A 25,263-nucleotide genomic window follows, 5' to 3' on the forward strand; every position below is an offset into this window, starting at 1 on the left:
CCGCTTTTGTGGGTTTAAAAACACTCCACTACGCGACGCGCTTGTGTGGTTCCTGACTTGAGAGGTTGACTCAACCAGTCTCTTGCATTCACACCTCCGTCCATCACATTTCTTGCAACCATGCCGAGCCAAGGTATGTCCACTCTCCTACAAACAGCACGCTCACTCCGGTGCAGAAGTCATTGTGCTCTCGGATGATGCCTCGGACGACGACATTGCGTTCGTCGGCAGCTCAAAGTCCCAGTGGCCAACAAACCCGGCCTCCCCGTCGCCCGTGTTCATGCGCACGTCGCGCGCGAGGGCCGTGGACGTCATTGACCTCTTGGAGGAAGACGAGGGTGACGATGCGCTGGGCGACTTGGTGTTTCCCATGTTGGGCTCGGTGAACCGAAGCGCGTTGGGTGCGTGTCGCAGCTTGCCGCTGTCCTCGAACGCGGTGGCCTCGAGCAGCCGTGCGAGCGCATTAGGCTGGAGCCACTCGACTGCGTTCGCCGACACGAGTACGCTCCAGAGCAAGGAGCGGTCGATGCAATCGTTACAAGCGACAGTGAGTTGCGAGGTGCTAGACAAAGCTCACACACAGCGTTCGCTCCTCGACATTATCAACGACCCGTCGCTGTATGACGCCCCTGCCGCGAGGGCGCGCCCGTCGCCGTCACCCGCCCCCGATGCCAGCCCCGCTCGGCCCAAGGTCAAGAAGCGCAAGACTCAGACCAACAAGGTGAGTAGCTTTCTAGATGGTCAGGTGCTAACTGTTCAACAGGAGAACTCGCCCGGAGACGACCCCGTGGCTGCTGCCAAAGCGGCCGAGAAGGTGGAGCGGGACAAGGCGGCCGCCGCTACCAAGGAGAAGCAGAAGGCCGAGCGCCAGCTGGCTCGCGATACTGCCAAGGTAGGTGTTCCGGCACATCTTGCCTCTGCTGACCTACCCAGGCGACCAAGGAAGCCGAGAAGTCGTACCAGAAGAAAGTCAGCGAGGTGAACCGCGTATGTCTCCCTCGCTTTCCCCACCTGACCTATGACTGACACATTTCTCCAGCTTCGCACTTCCAAGATTGACGCGCTTCGCGACCTCGAGGTGCACCTTTCGCACGACCTGTCCCTTCCATCGGCGCCCATTGCGGGCGCGATACCCGAGCTCCGCCGGCGCATTGAAGAGTCGTTATCGTCCATTCACGTTGCCCAAGAAGAAGACACGGTCGTCGAGGGCACCATCCGCTTCCTGCGCCGCGTGACGGCCGAGTGGGACGCCGTGGCCAAGATCTACGTGCCTATCGAGGTGGAGCGCAAAGAGTGGGAGCCCACGACGGTCCTCGTCGCGTCGGGCGAGGCGATTGTGGACCGCGTCGCCCAGGGCGGAGACGCACTCACGGACTGGCTGAGCGATGTGCAGCTCACGCTCGACATGAAGACCCACGAGCAGCTCATGCTCGTTGTCCGTGGCCTGGAAAAGTACCATTCCAAGACCAAGTCTATCGCCAACCGCGCGTTCCGCGAGACTGCGCGCGCCGGCCTGGCTGGCGAGGGTGTCGCGGGTGTCCCCACCTCTGTGCTGTCTGCTCGCGTCGACAAGGATCAAGTGGAAGCAGAGCTTCTCCGCGCTCAGGTTGTTCAGCGCGTGTTTGTCGTTCATGGTAGGTTCACGGGCCAGTTGGCATGTGCTGACCTAGGCAGTGGAAAAGACAGAGGACCTGGAGGACTGGCTGTTCAACCTCGCCGGCGACATTGCCGTTCGACCCGTGAGTACAAGCCCAACGCCGCCATGGTCCTGTGACTGACCTCTGCAGCACAAGCTGTTATCCAAGGGCCACCTCCCCTTCTCGGCGCCCGAGCGGGCCAAGAAGACCCAAGAGGCAGGCGAGACGCTCGAGTGTATGCTCCAGGAAGTGCAGGGCCTGACCGCGTCGGCCGCGTACGGTGTCGTGGAGACGTATCCGTCGTTCCGCGGCCTCATGCGGGCGTACGAGCAGGCCGAGCACCGCGCAGACCCGTCCGTCGCAGAGAACATGCTCGCCGACTGCGACATTCGCAGTCTCAAGAACGGTACCGCTAGCAACCGCAAAGTCGGCAAGGTGAGTTGGACCGTCCCCTGTTCGTGTGCTAACTCTTACCTAAGGCGCTCTCCAAAAAGGTCTACAACCTCATGCGCGGAACCGACCCTCTGTCATTAACCTAACATCCCTGTCTCGTCATGTCTTTCCGCTGCTGTTGTACGTTTTGTGTACATGTATCATGCATATATAAACCCGAGCCTCTAAAAACGGAACAAGTGAACAACATCCAAGCGAGCGGCGCCGTGGGTGGGTGCGGTGCGCCTAGCCTACTCCTTCTTCTTCTTCTTGGAGGGCGTGCCGTCGACATCACTCTTACGCTTCTTGGTGCGCTTCTCCTTGTCGAGCTTGGGCTTCTTGGCCGCGCTCTCGGGGCTCGACTCGACTGCTGCCGCGGGCTGGGGCTTGGCCACAGAGGCAGCAGCAGCAGCAGCCACGGCCTCGGCGGTGGCGCCAGGACCGGCAGTGTCAAAGCCCGCGACGCAGTTGCGGAACTTGAACTTGTGTTCGGGCTGCGCGCGCTTGACCTTGGGCGGCGCGACCCACTCGGTGCTCGCGCTCTCAGCGGCGGCGGCGACGCCCTCGACCGGCGTGAGCAGGAGGTTACGCGAAACGGTGATGGGTGCTGCGATCCATGGTGTCAGCTCAAGGGTCGCACGCAACTCGTGCAGTGGCCTTGCTCTTACTCACCGCGAACAAGCTTGCCGGCACGCGCCATGTGCGGAACCAGCAGGCTGAGGCCGCCCATCTCTGCGCCGGCGCCGTCGGCGTCCGCGCTCGCCGCCTGCAGCGCGTAGCTGCCGCTCTTGGTGCTGACCTCGCCGCTGACGCCGGACGACGACACCTTGACGGCCAGGCCCGAAAGGCGGGATGCCTTGAACTGGGAGAGGGAGTCAGCAGCTGTGTACAAGAGAGGTGGACAGCAGACTAGTACGGGCTGACACAAGGCGGAACCCGCAACTCAGCGGGCCAGCAACAGTAGCCTAAACTCACGTCCACGGGCATACGAATGGCCCACACCTCGGCGCCGGGCTTGCTGGCCATCTCGTCAAACTCGAACGGCGAGTTCTTGAACGACACAGACGCAATGATGGGCTCCATGCCGGACGGCGGCTGGTAGCGACTACACACCTGGTGTCAGTACCACGCTCCTTCGCACCACCAGCACTCTGGCTCTAGCTCTACTCACGCCATGCCCGACCTCGACTTGCTCGCCCGGGGCGTGCTCGCGCTCGCGGCCGGCGTGCTGGGGACGACGACGCGGTCGAGGTCGTCGCTGTTCACGCTCTCGTTCTCGCTCTCGTCCTCGGAGCTCGAGTCCACCACCGACTCGGAGCGCGCGGGCGGCGCGGCGGCGGCGGCGGCCTTGGTCTTCTTTGACGACGACGACTTCTTGGCGGACGAGGGTCCAGCGACGGCCGACATGGTTGAGGGGGTGGGGTGTGGGTTGTTGTGTTGGGAGGGAAGGTGTGGATGCCGATGATCGTGTGGGTTGTATGGAAATCTTGGCCGGCCAAAGATGAATTTTCCCACGGTGGAATCCATTTTTGACCGCCGTCTCCGCGGTACAGACGGTACACGGTGCGATGCCACAAGCTGCACTCCCTCTCACTCCCCCTCACGCTTGCTCTGCATCTGCACGACGCAACACACGCAACCTGCACCAGAATCGCTACCTTGCAGCATCCTTTTGTTTTTCAATAAAATGTATCTACGAAACTCCCTTGCATTGCAAAGACTACAGCATCTCACTCCTTACAGCGGGACGCAAACACTTAAGCGTTGTAGGTGGACGACGAGACGTTGCCCGAGGTGGCGGTCCACTTGACGTGGATGTCCTGGCCGGTCTTCATGTGGTCGTTCTCCTTACCGGGCATGACCTTGAAGGTGTGGGCACCGAAGTAGTCACGCTGGGCCTGGATGAGGTTGGCCGGGACGACGGCGGTGCGGTAGCCGTCGAAGAACGAGAGGGCGGTGCCGTGGGCGGGGATGGGGATACCCCAGAGGGTAGCCTGGGCGTTGACGCGGCGCCAGCCGGGCTGGGCCTTGGCGAGGGCCTGCTGGAAGAAGGGGGCGAACAGGAGCGACTCGAGGTCCTTGTTCTGGCGATAGGCGTCGGTGATGTCACCGAGGAAGACCGACTTGATAATGCAGCCACCGCGCCACATGGCAGCGATACCGGCGTTGTTAAGGTCCCAGCCGTTGACGGTGGCAGCCTCGCGCATGAGCATGAAGCCCTGGGCGTACGAGATGATCTTGGAGGCGTAAAGGGCCTGCTCAAGGTCGTCGATGAACTGCTGCTTGTCGCCCTTGAAGGCCTCGACGGTGGGGCCGGGGATCTGCTCCGAGGCGCGGACACGCTCAGCCTTGAGCGACGAGAGGCAGCGGGCAAAGACGGCCTCGCCGATGAGGGTGACGGGCATGCCGTAGTCGAGAGCGTCAATGGCAGTCCACTTGCCGGTTCCCTTCTGGCCAGCGGCATCGAGGATCTTGGCGACGATGGGCTCGCCGTCGGTGTCCTTGAAGCGGAGGATGTCACGGGTGATCTCAATGAGGAACGAGTCGAGGACACCAGTGTTCCACTTGGCGAAGATGTCGGCGATCTCGTCGTCCGAGAGGTTCAGGCCGCGCCTCAGGATGTCGTAGGCCTCCGAGATGAGCTGCATGTCTCCGTACTCGATACCGTTGTGGACCATCTTGACGTAGTGGCCCGAGCCGGTGCCACCAACCCAGTCACAGCAGGGCTCGCCCTTGACCTGGGCAGCGGTCTTCTGGAAGATGTCCTTGATGTGGGGCCAAGCGGCGGTCGAGCCACCGGGCATGAGCGAGGGGCCGTAACGGGCACCCTCCTCACCACCCGAGACACCCGAGCCGACGAAAAGGAAGCCCTTGGACTCGAGCTCGAGGCAGCGGCGGGTCGAGTCGGGGTAGTGCGAGTTACCACCGTCAATGATGATGTCGCCCTTGTCCATGTGGGGGAGGAGCTGAGCAATGAAGTCGTCGACGGCCTGGCCGGCCTTGACAAGAAGGATGACACGGCGGGGGCTCTTGAGCTTGGAGCAGAGCTCCTCAATCGAGTGGGCGCCAATGATGTTGGTGCCTACAAAAGGTCAGTCGACGGATACGCAGTTGTGGGTTTGAGCAGCCTTTACTCACCCTTGGCCTCGTTCTCAAGGAAGTGGTCGACCTTGGAGGTGGTGCTGGACTGTCAGCTGCAAGATCTAGGGGAACGCCCAAATGAAAACTCGAGAAACCATCAGACGGAGGTGTCTGCTAGATGGCCTCCCGAGTAGTTCATAATCTGTTCTCATCGCTCTTTCGTACTCACCGGTTGTACGCGCAGACCTTAATGTTGTGGTCGTTCATGTTGAGAATGAGGTTCTGACTGCAGGTCAGCACACGCTCCATTCGTGAGTACATACCCCTGTTGGAAGAAACAAAATGTAACAATATCGGAAGGAGTGACGGAAAAAAGGTCGTGGTCAGCAGGAGGTTTGGGAGCCGGGGGAGTGACATACCATAACGGCAAGGCCGATGAGACCAACGTCGGCACTGTTACGCTGTCAGTATTGCATTCTACGTGAACAGGCATGCTTTGCGTGTGCGTATGCAGAGTATAGAGCGCTCTGGCCGGGGTGCAGCGGCGGTGGAAAGAGACAGAAAGAATCCCGTGGTAGGTGGTGTGTGATTCGGTTGAGACCGATGACGTTTTGGGCAGCGACGGGGCGAGCCGGTGGGGAGGGGGGAGGGAGGAGTGAGGGGAGAGTAGCAAGGACACTCACAGCTCGGACGACATTTTGTATAGAGGTTGGGGGAGGTGGATAAAGGTGAGAAGAAAGAAGAAGAGAGGGGGGATGGAGGAGTGGATGAAAGCGATGGCAGTTAAAGAGGGGAACGGCGCTGGCTGGCTGAGAAAGACGGGGGGGGGAGACGCTGGGGGGGCGGGGCGGGGGGGGGGCCAGTCAACCCGGCCGACGGGGGGGGGGAGCCTGTCAGCCTGTACGGTGTGCGGTCGCCCCAGCGTTCAGAGCCGCGCTCCTTGCTCTCTCTCTCTGGCCTTTCCCCACACGATGCCAGGCTCAGAGACCCGGCTCAGGGCGGCACAGCGCTGCCAGGACGTCCATTGCCGCACCCTGCCGCATACCGTGTGTCCCCACCACCCCCCTCTGCCGCCAGCCAACGAGCAAGAGCGGACAGCAAGGTTCCGCTCATGGGTCTACCTCTCCCTCACATCCTCTCGTCGTGGCTCCCGATCAACCGGAGAACAGCAGAGAGACACGGCGAGACAGCATGCCTTTGCATTTGCAGGATACTAAATGACTGGGCCGCACCCAGCGGGCGGGTGTGCAGGCAACGTGTCAACGTCATTGGTTAGCATGTTCTTTCGCACACACCCGCGCACATGACGCTAATGGACATATTTCGCACTTTCTCCCGGTGGCACTTTTCTCGCTGCTGTATCTCGTTCCTCTGTCCGCTCTCTCTCTCTCTCTGTCCTCACTCCACCTGTGCATTCCATATCTCGCCGTGGCCCATGATCTCTGGCGGCACTCACTGACTGATTGTGCAATCAGGTCCGTTTTCGCGGCAGTATGGGAGACGTGCAAAACCCTGCGTGGGCATCTCGGACCGGAAGTCCGACCCGCTATTAACCTCCCGCGCGCCCAGCTCCCACGGCCCGGAAAGCCGGAGGGGGGGGGCAGTTGGCTGACAAGTCACTCCCTCACAGCCCACGTTCCATCTTCCGAAGAGTGTGAGTGCTTGCGTGCTCACTTGCTTACCCACGGTCGTCGGGTCTGTCGCGCGGGTGTCATCAAAGGGTGGACCGTGCACACAGCAGTGCCGCCGGCCCCGCGCGCCGCCGGTAGCCACCGCAGGCACTCGGCGACACACTCAGTACCACTCACACCACCACTGTGTACGGTGACTGTCGACTTGCTTCATGACACACATTCTTGCTTACAAGTCACCAGGGTTCAAAGCCCCCACTGTACCAGTCCCTCCACATGTGCAACATGCTTGAAGAGCAGTACAGTAAGTACAAAACATGCGTATTTAAATAACGGGGGCGGGTGGCCTACATTTGTTGGGGTCTGCAACTGAAATCCTAGTTTGTAATTGTACATTCCTAATGCCTAATGTCTGTTTTACCTGGAACCAAACAACTCACCGACTGCCATCACCGGCCGCCATCAGTGCCACAGACAAGTCTTCGGCGTGGGAGACAACATCAGAGGCCACCAGAGGCCACCAGAGGCCATCAGAGGTCATCAGAGGACACGTATGTACCGTTTTATGTCAAGACAACGGGCTTCTCACACTTGCGTCTCATCACCTCTCAGCACACCACATCATCCACTCCTACCACACACTGCTTGCCTCTGCCTACTCACCGCTACAAAAGCCACACCCACAAACCCAACCTAACAACAGCCACATCACCAATCAAGATGGGTGACACGGATTCCCATGTTCTCGGTGAGCACACACTTCCATACCTGCCGACAGATAGCTGACTCTTGAAGACGAGCTGGCGCGTCTGCGCCGCCACGCGCACGAACAAGGCCTATCGCTCCAGGAGGTCGTCGGCGACGGCGCGTGCGCGTTTCGCGCCGTTTCGGACCAACTCTACGGCGAGGAGAGCCACCACCTCGAGCTCCGCCACTCGACGGTGCAGTGGCTGGGAAGCAACCATCACGCCATGTACTCCCCGCTGTTCGACCAGAGTCGACCGGACAACATCCCGGCGTACCTCGCCCGACTGAGCAACCCGCGCTCGTTCGCAGAGATCGGTGACCTCCACGGCCTTGCCTGGGCAGAAGGCATCCACATTCAGGTGCTTACGCTGGAAGACGTCGTTGAGCTGGGCCCAGACGACGGGAGTGCTCCCACGATCACCATTGCGTGCGCGCTGTCTGCGCAGCACTACTACTCGTGCCGACCGCTTGCCGTCCCACAAGATCCTTTCGTCCACGTAGCCGAGCAGACCGGTGAGTTTTGCGCAGGTCTTGAGTCAGAGAGGTCACGCTCACGAAGAAAGACGAAGGAGGCGAGGAAAACACGACAACCACCATCAGCGAGGACGCAACTGCCGCGTATGAGAACCTTCCAGCAATGTCCGTCTCGTTTGAACTGTACCAGCTTGTCGAACGGCGTCTCCTCGAGGACGACCCTCTGCACAATGAATTGAACATCTTGGACGATAACAAGGTAAGTATTGGATGAGTTGAACTTTCTGACAGAAGTTCTACACTGCCCTCAACTTGTTGCGCCAGACCTGGGCCGGCAGCGTCACGATGTGCAACGAGAAGATGGCCGATGTCCTCCGCGGCAGGATAGTCAGTGTGCTGGACACTGGCTTGCGCGACGTGAACATCAAGCCGCGCTTTAGGTGGGCGGCCAACCACCTCTCGCTCGACGACCATTTGCACATGCTCCTCCTCGGTCTCAATACCCACGCTCTCCAGATGCTCAGCGCTCCAGAAGACCAACCTCCGTCCCCCTCCGCTGTCAACCTCCTGCCCGAGGCCCACAGCGACCCCCTCTGGGGCGCCTACCTGAGGCACGTGGGTCATCTGGCAGACATCTATGCCGGCTCGGCGAGCGGCTTCGAGGTCAAGAAGAGCCAGGCGGGGCTGACTGGCTTTGCGCGTCGAGCATGGGAGTACGAGAGCTTGACGTTCAACCCCAACAGCACTGCCCGCGGCGCCAACTCGACGTTCAACAAGAACGCACGCGAGGCTGTCAAGAATGGAGAGGTCACTGTCGACGACGTCCGCCTCCGAAGCGCATGGCGAGTCGACGCTGGCGCCCTTCCGCCGCGCCGCTCCGCTCTGGGAACCGTTTGCCGTTTCCTGGCTGTGTACGTCGAGGGTCTCCTGCACTACTGGGTCCCAACCTTCGTCATCGGCTCTGGTGCCGCCATCTGGTCCCAGTCTCCTCCTCTGCTCGCCGGCACGAACAACTGGTCTCCGTGGACCCAAGACATTCCCGAACTGCGCCCGGCGAACACCATCCGCCTGGAGACGGACCTCGGCGACCCCGCGGCCGCAGAGCACGCAGAGCATGTGCGCCAGCAGGGTCTGGTCTACGCTGCTCGCCACCGGCAGAAGCAGCAGCAGGCCATGGCCGAGGATCCCGACCTGGCGACAGCAAAGCGTGAGGAGAGAAAGACCTACAATCAAGCCTACCACGCGGAGAAGGCGAGCAAGCTCACCGACGCCGAGATCCAGGCGAGGCGAGACGCCGCAAAGGTGGACAAGCTCGATGCCGACCAGCTGTTGGAGAAGAGAGCGCGAGACAACAATTACAACGCTCTCCGCAAGGCACAGCCAGACGTCAAGAAGCGCGCGCGCGAGGTCGAGAACAAGCGCAATGCGAAGAGGCAGGAGCGCCAGGAGGGTAACAGCCGTCCCCCTCGTCGCACGGCCCAAGACGCGAGGCCTGCCGAGGTCAGGTCGCGTGCGGCTCGACGTGCCATTACGGTGGCCTTGAAGAACGGCAAGTGCTCCATCCGGCGTCGTGTCAAGGACGCCAAGACGAAGAGCGTCAAGCGCAAGGCTGAGACCGACCTGGAGCGCTTCGAGACGGACGAGATCACCCTGCGCAAGGACCTCGCCACCGAGGCCATGCTAATGGACGACCTCGACACCGAGGAGCGCCAGGCGAGGGTGGCCGTGAACGAGGCGAGGAACGCGGTGCCGACCGCCGCCCGAGACCTCGACCACGCCCGGCGGCTCCAGGAGGAGCGCACCGCAAGGTTGGCGGCAGCGAGGCTGCGTAAGGAGGAGGCTCGTGACAAGCGTCACTCCCTACTGGCCGAGCAGGCAGTCGGTGAGGCGGGAAACGACTTGCGCGATGCCAACGAGACCGTGGAGAGGGCCACAACCCAGGTCCACGAGGCGCGTCAGAGTCTCGAGAGGGCCGAGAGCCACTTGGAGGACATGCTTGCGTCGCACGACCGCCAACTGCGCGACGAGACCGAGCGCATCCGCCAGGTCGCACGCACTCTTGGGTTTACGTTCAAGTGTCTCAAGGACCCGGTCGCTTCCAAGAACGCCAAGGCCGACACCGAGGACGAGGACGACACCGAGGACCAAGACGAGTAGGGGCCCCCAGGCGAAAGGCCCACAGCAAGAACAAGTCTAAGGGCAAGGAAGGGAAAGGGAAAGGAGGACAAGATTGGCTGGCGATGGTCAAGGAGGAGGCCAAGGAGGAGCGGTTGGATCGGGAGAGTGTACATACAGTGTGCAAGGGTACGCACGAGGTATAACGGATGGCGGTAAGAGATGGTAGATGGCCATGTGCAGACGCGGAGGAGGTCGAGGCGGACAAGTACAGATGCCATGCGAGTTTTGTGACGTTCGAACACGCAGGCTCGCCTCAGCCATGCCTGCCACCCCTCAGCTGATCAGCTGAAGGTGGACAGCAGCAAAGGTCATTATTACAAGTTTCTTGTTTTCTTTCTTTCTGTCACACGCTCGCATCTCATCTCATTAGAAACACACTCTTTTTCACCCATTTGCCATTCTCTCCTCTCTGTACCTCTGTTGTCGTCCTCACCCAACTTAACCACTTGCCCAGGCTGATGCTACAGCCAGCGGTCAGGTCCGTCCTCGGCAGTACAGAGTGATATGGCATCTCGGACCGGAAGTCCGACCGTCCATCCCCGCAGCCACGTTTCTCCATCTTCGGAACAGTCTCTGATCTCTTCGGAACGTTTTCCATTTGGATGGCTTGCGTGCTTGCTCATTGCTTACCCACGGTTGTTGGGGTTATCAAGGGACCGTTTGCATCTCGTGCCGCCGGCCCGTCGGGCCATGGCGCGTGCGCCGTTGTCCAGGCGTGCAGGGGTTTGTGCAGGAGAGGCGTGCAGGCGGCGTACGGGCGGCTCGGCGGACAGACATTCCGAGATCGCAATACTAAGCACCGGGCGAACGTCATCGCACATGGCCCTCACCCCCCGCAAGTCAGCTGCCAGCAACCCACCACCGACATCACTTTTGATTCCCAGCACTTGGCATCCAATACCCTCACTGCCCTTTCAACCCACTCGTTTGACAGCACCAACAAAGAACCCACCATGCCCGTTGAACAGAACGACAAGACCATCGTGCTCACCCACCCTTCCGTCAGTCTGGCCGGCACCTGAACCCAGAGAGCGACTGAACACTGACAACAACCACAGGGTGCCAGCGTCGAAATCTAGTGTGCCTGCTTCCTTCTTACTGTCTGCGAGCCAAAGTGCTAACAAGGCCAGCCTCTTCGGCGCGACTGTCACCTCGTGGAAGACTGCCGGTCGCGAGCGCATCTTCCTCTCCAACAAGGCCCACCTCGACGGATCTGCTGCTGTGAGCGGGGATAACTGTTGATGATGTCCGCCTGCAAGCCACTAACCCCGAGCCCATCTAGATCCGTGGTGGCATTCCCGTTGTCTTTGTGAGTGGTCCATGGTCCAATCGGTGTCGACAGCTACCTTGCGAGTGAACTGACCCCCCGTCTCCCAGCCCGTGTTCGGCCCCCCTCCCTCATCGCCGCCCGAGTACGCCGCCCTCGCCCAGCACGGCTTTGCCCGTACCCAGACATGGAAGCTTGAGAAGATCCTCCTGGATCGCAGCGAGGGCGTCTCGGTCCGTCTCGTTGCGCCGCCCCCTCCCGCGACCTTCCCCCACTCGTTCGAGCTCCACTACGTCGTGACGCTCGCCGCCCACGAGCTCGTCTGCAACCTCCACGTCCTCAACACGGGCACCGAGGACTTCAAGTTCCAAGCCCTCCTCCACACCTACCTGGCTGTCCCCGACGTCTCCAAGATTGCCCTCACGGGTATCGACGCCGGCACCAGCTACAAGGACAAGGTTCTCGGCGGCGCGGTCGGCGCCGCCCCCGGCGGCCCTCTTGTCATTGACCAGCAGGTTGACCGGTGAGTACAACCCCAGAGTGGTATGTACTGACAGCCACAGCGTCTACGCCAAGGTCCCCTCAAAGGAGATTGGTCTTGACGACGGTGCTGGCGACCACTACAAGGTCCGCTTCCGCGGCTTTGAGGAGTGAGTAACAACGCTGTGAAACAGTTGACGTCCGTACTAACCGCCTCTCAGCTGCACGATCTGGAACCCTGCCGACGTCACCGGCAGCAAGATTGCCGACATGGAGGACGGCGGATGGGTGAGTTGGCTCGATCGTGTCGCGGGGCTACAACTGACACTTTCTTCTCTTCTTCTCAGAACCGCTACGTCTGCATTGAGCCCGGATTCGTGAGCGAGTTCAAGTCGATCAAGCCCGGAGAGCAGTTTATCGGCCAGCAGACCATCTCTATTGCCTGACTGCCGGTTTCGCGTATGTAAACGGGCCATAACCATGGCCACATGTAATATGACGTCGTTATGTGACTGTTGACGCGGCTGTTTGGGTGCTCGTGGCCCCTTTGTCTGTGCTTTTGACGCAGTCAACCATGGATCTCTGCATTCAACATTGCCCCAGCGGCGCGAGCTTGGTCTATGGTATGCATCCTCCTAGATCTGACCACTGCTGTCACATATGCATGGGTGCCAGCATATGCATGCATTAGTTGGTGCTGGATAGACGATGTGTAGAATATCAGAAGTTTCCGGCGTATTCTGTAGCGATATTGCTTCCGTGAACGTGGAGGTGGTCGAGAGAGAGTGACATCAAGGCGGCGTCGTTCGCACCTTCCGACCTTTCCATCTCCTTCACCCACCGAAAAACAACAAACAGACAAGATGGCTACTATCCCCCCCAGGCCCCTCCACCCCGAGATCCTCTACGCTGAGCGCTCTTCGGAGACTGAGCCCGAGAAGGTGCGTTTTGTGTTTTGGCTGGCCGGCTCTCGGTTGCGACGAGCCGAGAAATGTCCACGACGCTGACCTGGAACAGAACATCATCTACTTGACCATCAGTGGGTATACAGCACGAGCACGCGAACCTGGAGCAGACCCATTCTAACTAGCCAGACGTCGCGGACATCAACGGCGAGCCCCGCCTCGACATCACCAAGGACCAGATCTCCTTCAGCGCCGTGTCGGGCACGTAAGTGTCAACTCACACTTTCCATTCCCTTCCTTCCCAACCTCTCCGATGCTGACTGTCCCAGTCCCGACAAGGGCATTCCCACCAAGGAGTGGGCCTTTGACCTTGACCTGTGGGGAGAGATCGACCCCACCAAGACCAAGAAGGTCGTCCACGGCCGTGCCGTCGTCCTTGTCCTCCAGAAGAAGGAGCTCCGCGCCGAGTACTGGCCCCGCCTCACGAAGGAGAAGCCCAACCGCAATTGGATCCGCACCGACTTTGCTAAGTGGGTCGACGAGGACGAGCAGGAGGGCGAGGAGTAAGTTGTTTTCAACGGTTCGCGAGTTTCAACTGACACGCCACAAGGCTTGAGGCCCCCGACGCCGGAATGGGCGGCGGTATGCCCGGTATGCCCGGTATGGGCGGCATGGGCGGTATGCCTGGCATGGGTGGCATGGGCGGCATGGGCGGCGGTGGCATGGAGGACCTCATGGCCCAGATGGGCGGCATGGGCGGCATGATGGGCGGCATGGGTGGTGCCGGCGGTGGCATGCCCGGCGGCATGGACTTTGTGAGTTGAGACGAGAGATTTCACAACTCTCTGCGATGGAGACCACCCTAAGGAGCTCTACTGACGCTCTCAGGCCAAGCTCATGGAGCAGATGGGCGGTGCCGGTGCCCTCGGCGGTGGCATGCCCGATGGTGACGACCTCGACGAGGTGGACGACGCCGCGCCTGCGGCCAAGGAGGTCGTCGAGGACGTCCAGGTCGAGGAGGTCGAGTAAAGAAGTTGCCGAATCATGCATTGTTAACATGTGTCATTACAACACTGTCTGGAGCTTCCGTGTACCCGTGTGCGATGGGAGGTCGCTCAATGGCACTCGTGTGGCATAGCTGCTGCCGAGCCATCGCGAACTAAATGGTCGGGCAAGGGACGCGGTCAGAGTGGCGTTTTGTGCATCCAGCATGCCGTTCGATGTGCACTTTTGGAGTATGGCTCTTCACCTTCAGCTGCAGTAGCACTTGGCTTCCTTGTACATGTCCCGGTATCTGCGATTTACGTGGCTGCAACAGAGCGGTCGTGGTTGGGCAATGGAGCCCGCGTTGGTCCCTGTCTCCCCACACCTACGGCGGGGCCAGTGTCGTCATCAAAATAGCCCGCAAGTTATTTAAATTACGGCCCTCGTTTCTTCCTTGTTCTCTTACTCTCCGTCAGCAACAATGGGTCCCCTTCTCGAGGTCCACGACCTTACTCTGCGTCGTGACGACGGCACTGGCTCTGCGATTCTTAACGTAAGTAACCCAGACACCGCCCTCGTCGCTGCCGGCGCAGATCAGTCTGGTTGTTGACACCCCCTCTCAGGACTTCAACCTGCAGGTGGAGGACGGCGAGGTTGTGATTTTGAAGGGACCGAGTGGATGCGGGTAAGCTCCAACGCAGCTGCCAGAGCGATCTGACAGGCCCCCCAGCAAGACCACTCTGCTCAAGTGCATTGCTGAGTTGAACGTGTACCAGCAAGGCGAGATCCTCCTCGAGGGCAAGTGAGTGTTGAGCCTCACCATCACCAGGGCACGGGGCTGGCCGAGACCAGGGCGATGGCTGACCGACACCCAGAAAGTCGACATCCTACGGCATCCCCAACTACAGGACGCTCGTGCAGTATGTGCCTCAACGCCCGTCGCTGCTCCCCGGCACGCCGTTGCAGTTCCTGGAGCGTCTCCAGAGCTTTGCGTCGCGCAAGGTCCGCGCGGCTGAGCTGGACGGGAAAGTGAACAAGGGCCCGACGCCATTCGAGCTGGCCGACGAGTGGGATATCGACCGCGTACTCTGGACGCGCGACTGGGGCACCCTCTCGGGCGGCGAGAGCCAGCGTATTGCCATGGCCGTCGCGGTCGGCATGGGCGGCGCCGAGGTCCTCCTCCTTGACGGTGAGCTACAACCTCCACACGCAGCTCTAACTAATGTTCCAGAACCCACTTCCGCCCTCGACGAGGTATCCACCAAGAAGGTCGAGCGCACCCTTCTCTCCATGCTTCCTCCCGCACCCCGAGGTGCATCCGCTGTGAGTGCTTGGAATGTGCATGCGCGGTCGAGGAACAAGGACAGCGTGGCTGACACGAAAACCCAAACAGGGCTCGGACATCCCTCGTCGCGGTAACGGACCCAAGGCTCTCATCTGGATCACCCACTCGCCCGAGCAGTCTGAGCGTGTGGGCACGCGCGTTGTCGACTTTAGCCACCTGTAGTCATTATCATGCTACAGCTTTGTATTCGTTGATCCTTTGAGGAGGAGCGTGTGAGGACGCCGCGGCGACGCCACAGCCTGCACAGTCCGCTGCCGTGTTTGGTTCGTCCTTTGTGTCTGTTCCAAGCAGAAAAGAGACGCCGATTTTGATAGATAGTAGAACAGGCACACCGGGTTTCATTCAGAGATCAGAGATCTCACATAGACTGTACGAGACATGGCCGGATCAGCGCTCTGCGCTCTGCGAGTTAAAAGATAAAAGACCTTGCTGCATCCGACGCCCACGTCTGTCGTGGGTTTGCTCCTTTGGCCTCCATCATGGCTGGTCACGACTAACGCTGACGTCCTGAGGCTGGCGCAGGCGCCGTTGATAACACAATGCCCCAACAATATCTATTTACACGTCATGGCATCGGACCTCCACTCTGACACCATCACTCACTCACCTGCTCACGGTCCGCACGTACGGTGCCGCCACCCTTGGTCTTCCTTCCTTTGTTCCTCACCCAACTATTCCCACAACAACCCTCGAGAACAAGAGCACCACAATGTCCTCGTCGAGGCAGGCTCTCAGCGCCCTGGTGCCGTCCCTTTCGGACAAGGTACGTCGCAAAGCTGCCGGACTCTATGTCGTGTCCCAAGCTGATCCGCACTTCCCATACAGTTCAAGTCGTCTGACTCGGACCTCCGGTAAGTTGAGACGACTGTTCGTCAGGAGTCTTAAGCTGACGATTCTGTGAAGTGTCATGGCGCTTCTGGATTTGAACAAGGAGCTCAACCGCGTCCTCGCCACCCAGTCGCCCGCCAGGCCGTCCTCGTCGTCCCGCACGTCCACCACCGACGTCTACGCCGACGAGGTGTCCGAGAAGGTCCTTACTGAGCGCGTCCTGTCCCTCCTGCTAGACAGCAATGCCGAAGTCAAGAATGCCGCGGTCGCCTGGTAAGCAAGCACGCGTGTGCAGACGGGAATCGTTGTTGTGACGCCGGTGGCTGACGCACATTGCCAGCGTCGCCAACATGTCCAAGAAGGCGCGCCCGGGTTACCTCCGCCAGATTGTTATCACCATCACCGAGGGTATTGGTGCGGCGGGCCAGAAGGTCGACGAGGAGAACCGCGACATTTCCTGCCTGGGTACGCGTTTTATGCGACAGCGCTGGCCGGACTCACTGACACTCCATCAGCTCTCAAGTCTGTTGTTGCCGAGGTGAACCCCGAGGCGACCAACCTTCCCGACTGCCTCAAGATCGTTATTGCTCGCATTCGCCAGAACGTTAGCCATGTAGGTCTTTGTCGTATGGGCTCAACCTAACCTCTCAGGCCGACGCCAACCCGCAGCTCGCGTCCGAGCTCCTCCAGATTCTCACAGACATCTACCAGCGCTTCCCCGCCGTCATTGCCGAGTCGGCCGACTTGCAGACGGCATCGCTCACTCTCTTCCACGAGGTCTTTACTGTACCCCGTCTCTCGGTTCGCAGGCGTGCCGTGCCCGCGCTGGCCGCGTTCATCTCGATCTGCCCCCAGCACTTCTCCGCGATTAGCAGCGACATGGCCCAGGGCTTCAAGAAGGGCGGCGACTCGGCCAAGGCATGGGTCACGGCTGTCGCGGGCATGGCCAAGACGTCGGCCAGCTCGCAGGTCGGCGCCCTCATCGCGTCGGGGGACCTCGTGGATGAGATTATGCGCCAGGTGTCCGACCTCGCCGACACTGATGCTGCCGAGGGTGCCCTGACTGTACGTGCCTCGTTGCGCTCCCCAAAGCTGACCAGTACAGGCCCTCGAGGTGCTGGCTCTTCGTTGCCCCTCTGAGATGTCTCGCTACGTCGAGTCCATTACCACTGGTGCGCTGGAGCTCATCAAGTATGACCCCAACTATGTCGACAATGACGACGACGAGGAGGATGATGTGGATATGGGTGATGAGGATGACGACGACGATGACGACTTTGACAACGACGCGTGAGTTGAAGAATGGGCATCACCAACTGTGGCCAAACTGACATGAGCAGGTACTCTGACGATGAGGACGACTCTTGGAAGATCCGCCGTTCCGCGGCCAAGCTTCTCCAGGCTTTCATCAGCACCCGTATCGACTTGCTTCTTGACTTTTACAAGACCGCTGCTCCTCGTCTCATGACTCGCTTTAGCGAGCGTGAGGAGAGTGTGCGGCTTGAGATCCTCACTGCGTTTGAGGCCCTGTTAAAGCAGACTGCCAACACGAGGAGTGCTGAGCTGGCAGCCGGTGGCCGCAACAAGCGCAAGAGGAGCGAGGAGATGGACCAGGAGGGTGCCGAGGAGACCGCCGTCGGGTCGCTGCTCGAGTTGAGCCCGCAGCTCGTCAAGGCGATCCTCAAGCAGGCTTCGTCCAAGAGCGTCGCCACTCGCCAGCAGAGCTTTGTCCTTCTTCGCCAAGTCGTCGAGGCCCTCGACGGCGGACTGGACGCCGAGGCCGACACCATCTGCTCCACTGCCAACGGCGCCCTCCGCACCGCCGACAGTCCCTCGCTTACCATTGCCGTCCTTTCATTCCTCACCGCCTTCTTCTCCCACCACACTGCTCGCAGCTACGCCTCGCACCTCCAGGACCTGGCGCAGGCCATTGTCCGCTGCATGCGTGATAAGCTCCAGCGCGTCAGCTTTGAGGCCTTTGCCGCTGCTTCGGCGCTTGCACAGGCCATGCGCCCAAACAAGGGCTCGGCTTCGCCTCTGCGTTCCAGCTTTGACCGCCCCGTGCAGGACATTTTCACGGCCACCACCAACGTCCTCGGCGACTCGTCAGTCGACAGCGATGTCCGTGAAAAGGCCCTGATCACTCTCGGCGATGTCCTCGTCCACGAGGGTGATGCTCTTGCCAGCCAACTCTCGGTCGCCCTCGACCTCATCACCGCTCGTCTTACCAGCGAGAACACGGCGTCGGCAGCCGTCGAGGTCATTGGCCGCGTTGCCGACTCGCCTCTCTGCACTGGCCTCACCTTTGACGCCTGGCTCCTCAAGGTCCTCCCCGAGGCCGTCGTTTCTATTCGCCGCAACAAGCGTTCAGTGTCCAAGGCCAACGAGTTTGAGACTCTTGACAGCATCCTCCAGCGCATTGGCTCGACATTGCCGGTCGAGACCGCCAACGGCATCATTGTCGAGCTCAAGGCGTTTGTTGACACTCCTGCCGCGCTCAACACTGTGTCCCTTGTCCTCGAGAACCAGCCAGCAAGCCGCGGCGCTGTTGACAAGCACATTCTTCCCGAGGTTCTCAAGGCCGTCAAGACGTCGAGCAACACCGCGCAGATCAAGGCGCTGACCGACTTCTTTGGCACCTACGTTGACGGCGACGTTGACTGTGCCCTTCGCCTTGTTCCTTCGCTCGTGCTTAACATTGCCAAGGCCGACGCTCTTCCCGATGCTACTCTCGGCGGCACTCTTGCCTACACGAGCACCGCCAGGTGTATCGGTGCCGTCGTCATGCACAGCCAGCGCAACCTCGCGGGTATCCTTGCCACGTTTGAGCACACCATCACGTCCAAGACGGCCAAGGAGCCCGACACGTACCTCGCCCTGCTCTGCATTGGCGAAATCGGTCGCCTGGACGACCTTTCAGTCAACGAGGGCCTGCTCGAGACCGTTCTCCGCTTCTTCACGCACCCCAGTGAAGAGGTCCGCAGCGCCGCTGCCTTTGCTGCTGGAAACATGGCTGTTGGCTCGCCCGACGACCTTCTCCCCATCCTCATCAGGCACATTGAGGCGACGCAGGAGGAGCCTCAACGTCTCCTCCTTCTCTACTCCCTCAAGGAGGTCATCCTTCACTCGTCCGACCCTCAGCTGGACAAGCTGACGGACATTCTGTGGCACCCTCTCTTCAGCAACGCCGACTCGCAGGCTGCCAGCGACGACGGTGTGCGCAACGTCAAGGCCGCGTGCATCGGCAAGCTCACCATTGCTGCGCCTGCTCGCTTCCTCCCTCAGCTCCAGAAGATGCTCCAGGGCAACGACCAGGAGCGTGCGCTCGTTGCCGCTTCTATCCGCTACACGTTCATCGACTCGTCCAAGAACGACGCTGCGTCGACCAAGACGGACGAGATGATTGCCCCCATCGTCGGCGAGTTCCTCTCGCTCATGCAGGACCCCAACGCCGTCGTCCGTCGCCTGGCTGTTGCCGCCCTCAACGCTGCGGCTCAGAGCCGTCCCCATCTCATCATCGACAAGCTCTCGGCTATTCAGCCCTGGCTCTACAGCGAGACCGAGGTCAAGAAGGAGCTCCAGCGCGAGGTCCAGATGGGTCCATGGAAGGGTAAGTGGCTGTTAAGGAACAGGATGCGGTGACTAACAGTACAGTACTCGAGGACGACGGCCTGGAGAACCGCAAGACCGCATACGAGACCATGTACACTCTCCTCGCGACGTGCTTTAGCCGCATCGACCTGCCGGCATTCACCGACCGTGTCATTGCTGCTATCGCCGACGTCAACGAGATCAAGATTCTCGGTCTCATGCTTCTTCTCCGTCTCGCCCAGCTTGCCCCTGTCTATGTCGTCCCGCGCCTCGACGAGGTCGCCACCCACCTCAAGGTCATCATGAAGGACCTCGAGGTCAAGGAGGACACGATCAAGCAGGACCTCGAGCGCAAGGAGGAGATGCAGCGCTCGACTCTCCGCACCGCGGTCCCCCTGTACCGCATTAGCACGGCGGCCCAGGCTCCGGGCTTCCACGCGTTCGTCGCCAGCCTCCTCAAGTCGGACCAATGGAAGGAGTACCGCGACTACCAGGCGTAATTGTGAGAGTGGTTTTATTCTGGTATCAAAATAAAGAAGTGGCGCGAATTACATTCTGTGTAGACAGTCTCTCCCCTGCATGTCCAAATGTTGAATACAAGGCTCTGGTTGCGTGTCCCGGGGCACTGTCAAAGTGCATCATTATCAAAGCAGATTAACGGATATTACTATCTAGGACCAAAATCAAAAAAAAAGGCAAGACGCAGCGTCGACGACACACACTCTACGCGAGACTCTGCTTACGCTCTTGCGTGGGTGGGATCCGGGCCGCGACAGCCGGCTTGAAGGACACGGTGTACGTGAGGCGGTTCGTGAAGATGTGCATTATCTGCGCGTGAAAGCACGGTACGACGCCAAAGGCGAAGATGGCAGGGAAGGCGACGATGCTGTCGCCGTCAGTTTTCGCCCCCGCATTTGTGAGGTGTACAAAACTCACTCAAAAGTGGCCCGCGGGAACGGGCGGTACGACCTAGCACTAGGCTGAGCACCGAGCTTGTCAGAGCTCTGCCACCTGTACCGCGCCGCTTGCTGGTGGTATCGGTCATACACCACGATCATGGCGATGGTGATGAGCACAAAGATACTGCTGCCCTTGACGGACAAGAGGATGTTTGCCCAGTCCACAAAGAAGATTGTACGCGGGCCCAGACCGGCCGTGGCGACCACCACGGGGGACGTGCCGCACACACCGGCACTGAAACACTTGACCGAACGGACGATGGCCAGGATGGTGATGTGCCCAATGAGGAGGTGGGCTTCGTACAGGCGCAGCGCGAGGGTGAGGAACGGCACGACTTTTACCTTCTTGGCCCGTCGTTCCGCCAGGAGCGTGTTGACCTTGTCGTCGTTCAGCAGGTCGAGCGAGCTGACGGACGACACCTCTGAAATGGTCTCGAGCGGCGAGGGCACATCGCTCGGCGTACGTGCACCGACCTTGTCGACCCAGTTCGTCGCCATGGTAATGGCCGCGGGCTCGTCCTCGCTGTGCAAGTGGTAGAGACCGATGGGGGGACCGTGCCTGTGAACCGAGGCAAAGTCGTCCTCACAAGGCGTAAAGTGGCGGTTCCAAAAGCGGTTGAGCATATATCCTGTGTCGACTGGGTTTAAATCAGCTACATGTAATTCCCTCGCCAAGACCACACTCACGGCTGCCCCAGAGGTGGCGCACGGCTTGCTTGTACCGCGCAGTATGGTCGCTGAGGGAGAAAAAGGTCGAGTGCTCGCCGCCACACACGTCCAGCTGCGAAGCAGGGGAATAGATGGTCTCGGAAATGAGGTTGCCCGCAGTGCAGAAGAGAGTCTTGATGAACATGTGCATGTCCTCGCCAATTGCAGTAGGCTGAAATAGGTCAGTCACCATTGGCACGTTTTCAACCTACGCCAGCGTCCCAGAAGCCAACACGCAAGGCAAGAGTCAACGAGAGACTGTACGCGCTGGTCGGGATCTTGGCAGACGAGGAAGGGTAGATTGTGGAAAGCCCGCCCCTTGTTTGTCAGACTCCCAAGTTGTGGCTAAAATAAATGGCGGTACTTACATTGCCCACAGCATGTCGACGAGGCGAACGGCAATGGGAACATCTGAGGCATTGCGATCAAAGACGATGGGGGGAACAAAGGACATGCGGGTGCTGCACCGTTAGAAAAGATGGCAGAAGGGGGCACAACGTACCGTTCTTCAGCTGAGCGGACCGCGTATTTGCAGCTGACAGCGGCAAAGAAGTCGCCTGCAAGAGCGGCTACCCGTCAGTCGAAACCCGGCGAAATGCAACCTACTGTCTGCATCCAGGACCGTGATGACCATGTTGCCCACTTCCAGGTTTGCGTCTTCGGCAATGCTGAACCATGCTTGGCGGACTGCCCACGACAGGTTTGAGCTCTTGCCCGCGGCCTCGCCGTCAATATCGGAAGGATGCAAGGTGTACGAGATGGCCTTGAATGCGCCACCAAATTCGTGCAGCAGGGTCTCGGCTTTGGCGCGGGCACCCATTTCACGTGCCTCCATGGCCAGCACGGGACGGTAGTTTCCAGCAAGGGGCTGCGTAGACAGCAGGTATAGTGTCTCGCCTAATATTGGTTAGCTGCGGATGGCCCGGAACTGCGCGTGTTGTGGCATCTGGAAGTGGCACACCCACGAAGTACGGTAATGTCCTCCTGGTAACTAAATCGCGGTCAGTAGGGGGTAGGTTTGCGCTGGGACGTACTTGGGGATCACAATAATGTGCTCGACATCATCATACGGGAGGCTGTGGCTGTTGTGGCCCTCAGCGTAGACGGCCCGCCAGTCGGTACTGGCGTGCTTCTTCACCCCGCGCCAGGCCAGAAAAGTGCCATAAGCAGTCCTAAAAGAACGTGAGAAGGATCCGAGTGGCAACGCGTACCTGCAGTTGACTCCGAGGATGATAAAATTGACCAGAACGCTGTACAGGACGAAACCGATGGGGGCATAAGTCGGCCCGAGGACAGCGAGGAGGAAAACAACGGCATGGCTGATGGCGGGAAAACGCTGGAGAACGCTCTCAACGAGGCTCCGTTTGTGAACAGCCATCGTGCGGGCTCGCAATGGCGGAGGATTGGAGGGGAAGAGCGAGGAAGAGTTGCGAGGAAGAAGGTCTCTCCTTGAGCACTTGTCATGTTATGGTACCGTCCAGGCCAGTGGCCAGAAGATCTCCACCTTTCCGAGGCGCATGGGGTGTAGGCCGTAGGGACTCTTTGGAACGTGGCTTGTTGCGAAAATAACGAACGGGGATGTCAAGATGCAGGGCCCACCCACGTTCGCAACAGCTCGTGAGCCAAGCCGCTCCTGGAGGTCTCGACAGGGCTATAGAAGCAAAGAAGCCGAGAAGACGCTCATGGCCAGGCCCCAGTGACAATTCCAGTTTGAAGCATGTCTGCAGCGACAATACAACGCTCAGACGATGGCAGATGGTGGCAAAACAACCCGCGGATCCACCAACGTTTTGGTACTCTGGAAAGGCATGAACAAGCTCGTCGAGCTCACAACGCGTCTCTGCCTCAGGGGGGTCCGAGCACCGCCCACTTTCGAACACCGTCTACTGCCTTCACCCGTAGCATCCCGACCATCAAAGGCATCTGAGCGCGGTTCATGACGAGCGCGTACGGCCGCAACAAACGACGCGCAAAAGGGTGGCTCATATTTCCGGGGTCTCGGCGCCACGCGCGGCAGCTCTAAATAGACGGTTGAAGGCGCTATTCGCTAAAAATGCCAAACGACGGGCTGCCCACCCGGCATGGAGACGGAAGACCCTTGCACAGCATGCAGCGCGTATGGGACATTTGGCAGCGTGTGGCATGTACTGAGCTCCCAACATCCAGCCAACATCCCATGGGGCCATGGACAACCACTCCGAATATACGGCCGGGTTTTCGGGCCGCCACAACAGATCCCACAGCCAACAAGCCCGTGCCTGGATGTGGACATGACTGCGGACCCGTCCAAGAAATTACCCTTGCAGTGCTCTCACTCCACCACAAACATCCACATCCTCAACCCCGCACTTTCTCCAGATGGCTCTCGTGCGGACGGCATTCCCGTTCCCGGCTCGCACACCATCATGGTTTGCTGGCCACATGGCGCGCTCACTGCGCGAACTGCCCGGGCTGCTCGACGAGGTCGACATGGTTGTTGAGGCCCGCGATGCCCGTCTGCCCCTCACCTCCGTCAACCCCGCATTCGACTCCATGCTGGAGCGTGTCTGGGGCCACTCTGGCGTTGGACTGGATCGCAAAGGCATGTCAAAGAGGAAACTTGTCGTGTACACCAAGCGAGACTTGGCGGAGCAGAGGTATGAAGCCGTGAGTCCCGGTGGTCTTAATTCTCCCTTGCAGCGTGCTAATCAGATGTAGCCGCTCAAGAAGGCGTTCATGAATCAGACTGGCCAGCGTGTGCTGTTCGCGGACAGCCGAGTGGACGCAGATGTCAAGCAGGTGCTTCGCGTCGCTGCCACCATGGCTCGTGAGGCAGGCGAGACCTTGACCGAGCTCAAGGTCCTCGTCGTCGGCATGCCCAACGTCGGCAAGTCGTCCCTCCTCAACGGCCTCCGCCGCGTCGGTGTTCGCAAGGGCAAGGCATTTACCACGGGAGCCATGCCAGGCGTGACCCGCCGTCTTACCGGCACGGTCAAGATCTATGACGACCCAAAGATCTACGTCTTTGACACACCCGGTGTCATGATGCCCTTCCTCGGTCACAGTGAGGCTGGTTCTGAGCGTGGTCTCAAGCTGGCGATTACTGGTGGGTTGCATATCGCACCGTACACGCGCTAACTCTTGTAGCTGGTATCAAGGATGGTCTCTTTGAGCCTGATGCCATTGCCGACTACCTCTTGTACAAACTCAACCTCCGACTCGCTACTGAGGCAACGCTTGCCGAAGGAGACAAGGCTCGTCGTGAGTAGCTAAATCCAAAACCAAGCTCATGCTTTTAGACGAGTGCTACACCTCCCACCTCCCGTTCAAGGGTGCCTTTGAGCGTACAGATGACCTGTCAGTGTTCCTTGACGAGCTCGCCTTGCGACTCGGAGCCATCCTCAAGGGCGGAGAGCGCAACACCGAGGCGTCGATGGCCTTCTTCCTCAAGCAGTTCCGCGAGGGCAAGCTGGGACGCTGGACGCTCGATGACCTCGACGGCGTCGAGTCGGCATTCATCTCGTCTATCACACCAGACCAGCCCGCCCCCGGGGCTCGTATCGAGCTCCTCGACCACAACGGCCTCCCCATTACGGTGAGCGACATGGGCGCCGTGGGTTCGACCTCCGAGGCGGCGTTCGCCGAGGCCACCGCTGCCACGAACGCTGCTGCTGCCAAAGCTGCTGAAGACGACGACGACTTCCTTGCCGCGGACATTCCCATGCCTCCCACCCTTCCCGAGACACTCCAAGACCGTGTGTCCCTCACTGTTGCTCGTTTCCTGGAACAGGCTGCCGAGGAGCGCGCTGCAGCAGACGCGGGTCGGAACAAGTCGGCCACCCAAGTGCGAAAGGCCCAGCGTGAGGCCCTGTCTCAGGTGCGTGACACGAAGCGCAAGGCCAAGTACGAGTCTGGCGGCAGCTTTGGCGGCAAGTCGTCGTCAGGTCGGCCGTCTGGAAAGGCAAAGGGCCGCCCGTCGGGACGGGGGCGTTCTGGCAAGCGGTAAACATGAGGACAACGACAATTGATGAGGGGAG

The 25,263-nt window shown here is 60.0% G+C and overlaps 10 protein-coding genes across 10 annotated transcripts; 7 read left to right on the plus strand and 3 right to left on the minus strand.

Annotated features, from left to right (window-relative positions):
• Positions 1-120: 120 nt before the first annotated feature.
• Positions 121-2,176, plus strand: EHS24_008350 (uncharacterized protein; the record flags this gene model as incomplete). Its single annotated transcript, XM_028623666.1, has 9 exons — positions 121-133; positions 177-547; positions 584-721; positions 764-892; positions 934-987; positions 1,040-1,634; positions 1,675-1,739; positions 1,788-2,072; positions 2,117-2,176. The coding sequence occupies 9 exons, from the start codon at positions 121-123 to the stop codon at positions 2,174-2,176; spliced, it is 1,710 nt and encodes a 569-aa protein (XP_028475640.1).
• Positions 2,177-2,320: 144 nt separating this feature from the next.
• Positions 2,321-3,476, minus strand: EHS24_008351 (uncharacterized protein; the record flags this gene model as incomplete). The annotated part of the gene is made up of 4 exons (XM_028623667.1): positions 2,321-2,676; positions 2,742-2,931; positions 3,045-3,174; positions 3,241-3,476. The coding sequence occupies 4 exons, from the start codon at positions 3,474-3,476 to the stop codon at positions 2,321-2,323; spliced, it is 912 nt and encodes a 303-aa protein (XP_028475641.1).
• A 350-nt stretch (positions 3,477-3,826) lies between these two features.
• GND1 (phosphogluconate dehydrogenase (decarboxylating) gnd1) lies at positions 3,827-5,847 on the minus strand (the record flags this gene model as incomplete). Its single annotated transcript, XM_028623668.1, has 5 exons — positions 3,827-5,151; positions 5,208-5,251; positions 5,380-5,432; positions 5,570-5,603; positions 5,834-5,847. 5 exons carry the CDS (start codon positions 5,845-5,847, stop codon positions 3,827-3,829), a joined length of 1,470 nt encoding a protein of 489 aa, XP_028475642.1.
• A 1,654-nt stretch (positions 5,848-7,501) lies between these two features.
• EHS24_008353 (uncharacterized protein) lies at positions 7,502-10,159 on the plus strand (the record flags this gene model as incomplete). Its single annotated transcript, XM_028623669.1, has 4 exons — positions 7,502-7,529; positions 7,577-8,041; positions 8,092-8,261; positions 8,327-10,159. 4 exons carry the CDS (start codon positions 7,502-7,504, stop codon positions 10,157-10,159), a joined length of 2,496 nt encoding a protein of 831 aa, XP_028475643.1.
• A 974-nt stretch (positions 10,160-11,133) lies between these two features.
• EHS24_008354 (uncharacterized protein) lies at positions 11,134-12,373 on the plus strand (the record flags this gene model as incomplete). Its single annotated transcript, XM_028623670.1, has 8 exons — positions 11,134-11,181; positions 11,239-11,258; positions 11,311-11,401; positions 11,463-11,489; positions 11,558-11,970; positions 12,011-12,097; positions 12,149-12,215; positions 12,275-12,373. The coding sequence occupies 8 exons, from the start codon at positions 11,134-11,136 to the stop codon at positions 12,371-12,373; spliced, it is 852 nt and encodes a 283-aa protein (XP_028475644.1).
• A 417-nt stretch (positions 12,374-12,790) lies between these two features.
• EHS24_008355 (uncharacterized protein) lies at positions 12,791-13,861 on the plus strand (the record flags this gene model as incomplete). The annotated part of the gene is made up of 6 exons (XM_028623671.1): positions 12,791-12,868; positions 12,945-12,966; positions 13,022-13,097; positions 13,162-13,395; positions 13,443-13,647; positions 13,721-13,861. The coding sequence occupies 6 exons, from the start codon at positions 12,791-12,793 to the stop codon at positions 13,859-13,861; spliced, it is 756 nt and encodes a 251-aa protein (XP_028475645.1).
• Positions 13,862-14,297: 436 nt separating this feature from the next.
• EHS24_008356 (uncharacterized protein) lies at positions 14,298-15,323 on the plus strand (the record flags this gene model as incomplete). The annotated part of the gene is made up of 6 exons (XM_028623672.1): positions 14,298-14,369; positions 14,440-14,501; positions 14,547-14,618; positions 14,692-15,005; positions 15,048-15,139; positions 15,210-15,323. The coding sequence occupies 6 exons, from the start codon at positions 14,298-14,300 to the stop codon at positions 15,321-15,323; spliced, it is 726 nt and encodes a 241-aa protein (XP_028475646.1).
• Positions 15,324-15,870: 547 nt separating this feature from the next.
• EHS24_008357 (uncharacterized protein) lies at positions 15,871-20,080 on the plus strand (the record flags this gene model as incomplete). Its single annotated transcript, XM_028623673.1, has 9 exons — positions 15,871-15,924; positions 15,987-16,012; positions 16,065-16,262; positions 16,330-16,454; positions 16,505-16,602; positions 16,641-17,054; positions 17,095-17,279; positions 17,330-19,599; positions 19,644-20,080. 9 exons carry the CDS (start codon positions 15,871-15,873, stop codon positions 20,078-20,080), a joined length of 3,807 nt encoding a protein of 1,268 aa, XP_028475647.1.
• A 223-nt stretch (positions 20,081-20,303) lies between these two features.
• On the minus strand, positions 20,304-22,625 carry EHS24_008358 (uncharacterized protein; the record flags this gene model as incomplete). The annotated part of the gene is made up of 10 exons (XM_028623674.1): positions 20,304-20,466; positions 20,517-21,177; positions 21,227-21,419; positions 21,460-21,565; positions 21,616-21,708; positions 21,750-21,816; positions 21,854-22,144; positions 22,213-22,238; positions 22,282-22,419; positions 22,459-22,625. The coding sequence occupies 10 exons, from the start codon at positions 22,623-22,625 to the stop codon at positions 20,304-20,306; spliced, it is 1,905 nt and encodes a 634-aa protein (XP_028475648.1).
• Positions 22,626-23,605: 980 nt separating this feature from the next.
• On the plus strand, positions 23,606-25,232 carry MTG1 (putative mitochondrial GTPase; the record flags this gene model as incomplete). Its single annotated transcript, XM_028623675.1, has 4 exons — positions 23,606-23,893; positions 23,945-24,332; positions 24,374-24,487; positions 24,526-25,232. The coding sequence occupies 4 exons, from the start codon at positions 23,606-23,608 to the stop codon at positions 25,230-25,232; spliced, it is 1,497 nt and encodes a 498-aa protein (XP_028475649.1).
• Between the last annotated feature and the right edge of the window lie 31 nt (positions 25,233-25,263).

The sequence above is a fragment of the Apiotrichum porosum genome (assembly GCF_003942205.1).
Source record: "Apiotrichum porosum strain DSM 27194 chromosome Unknown scaffold_7, whole genome shotgun sequence".
In the NCBI taxonomy this organism is placed as follows: Eukaryota; Fungi; Basidiomycota; class Tremellomycetes; order Trichosporonales; family Trichosporonaceae; genus Apiotrichum; species Apiotrichum porosum.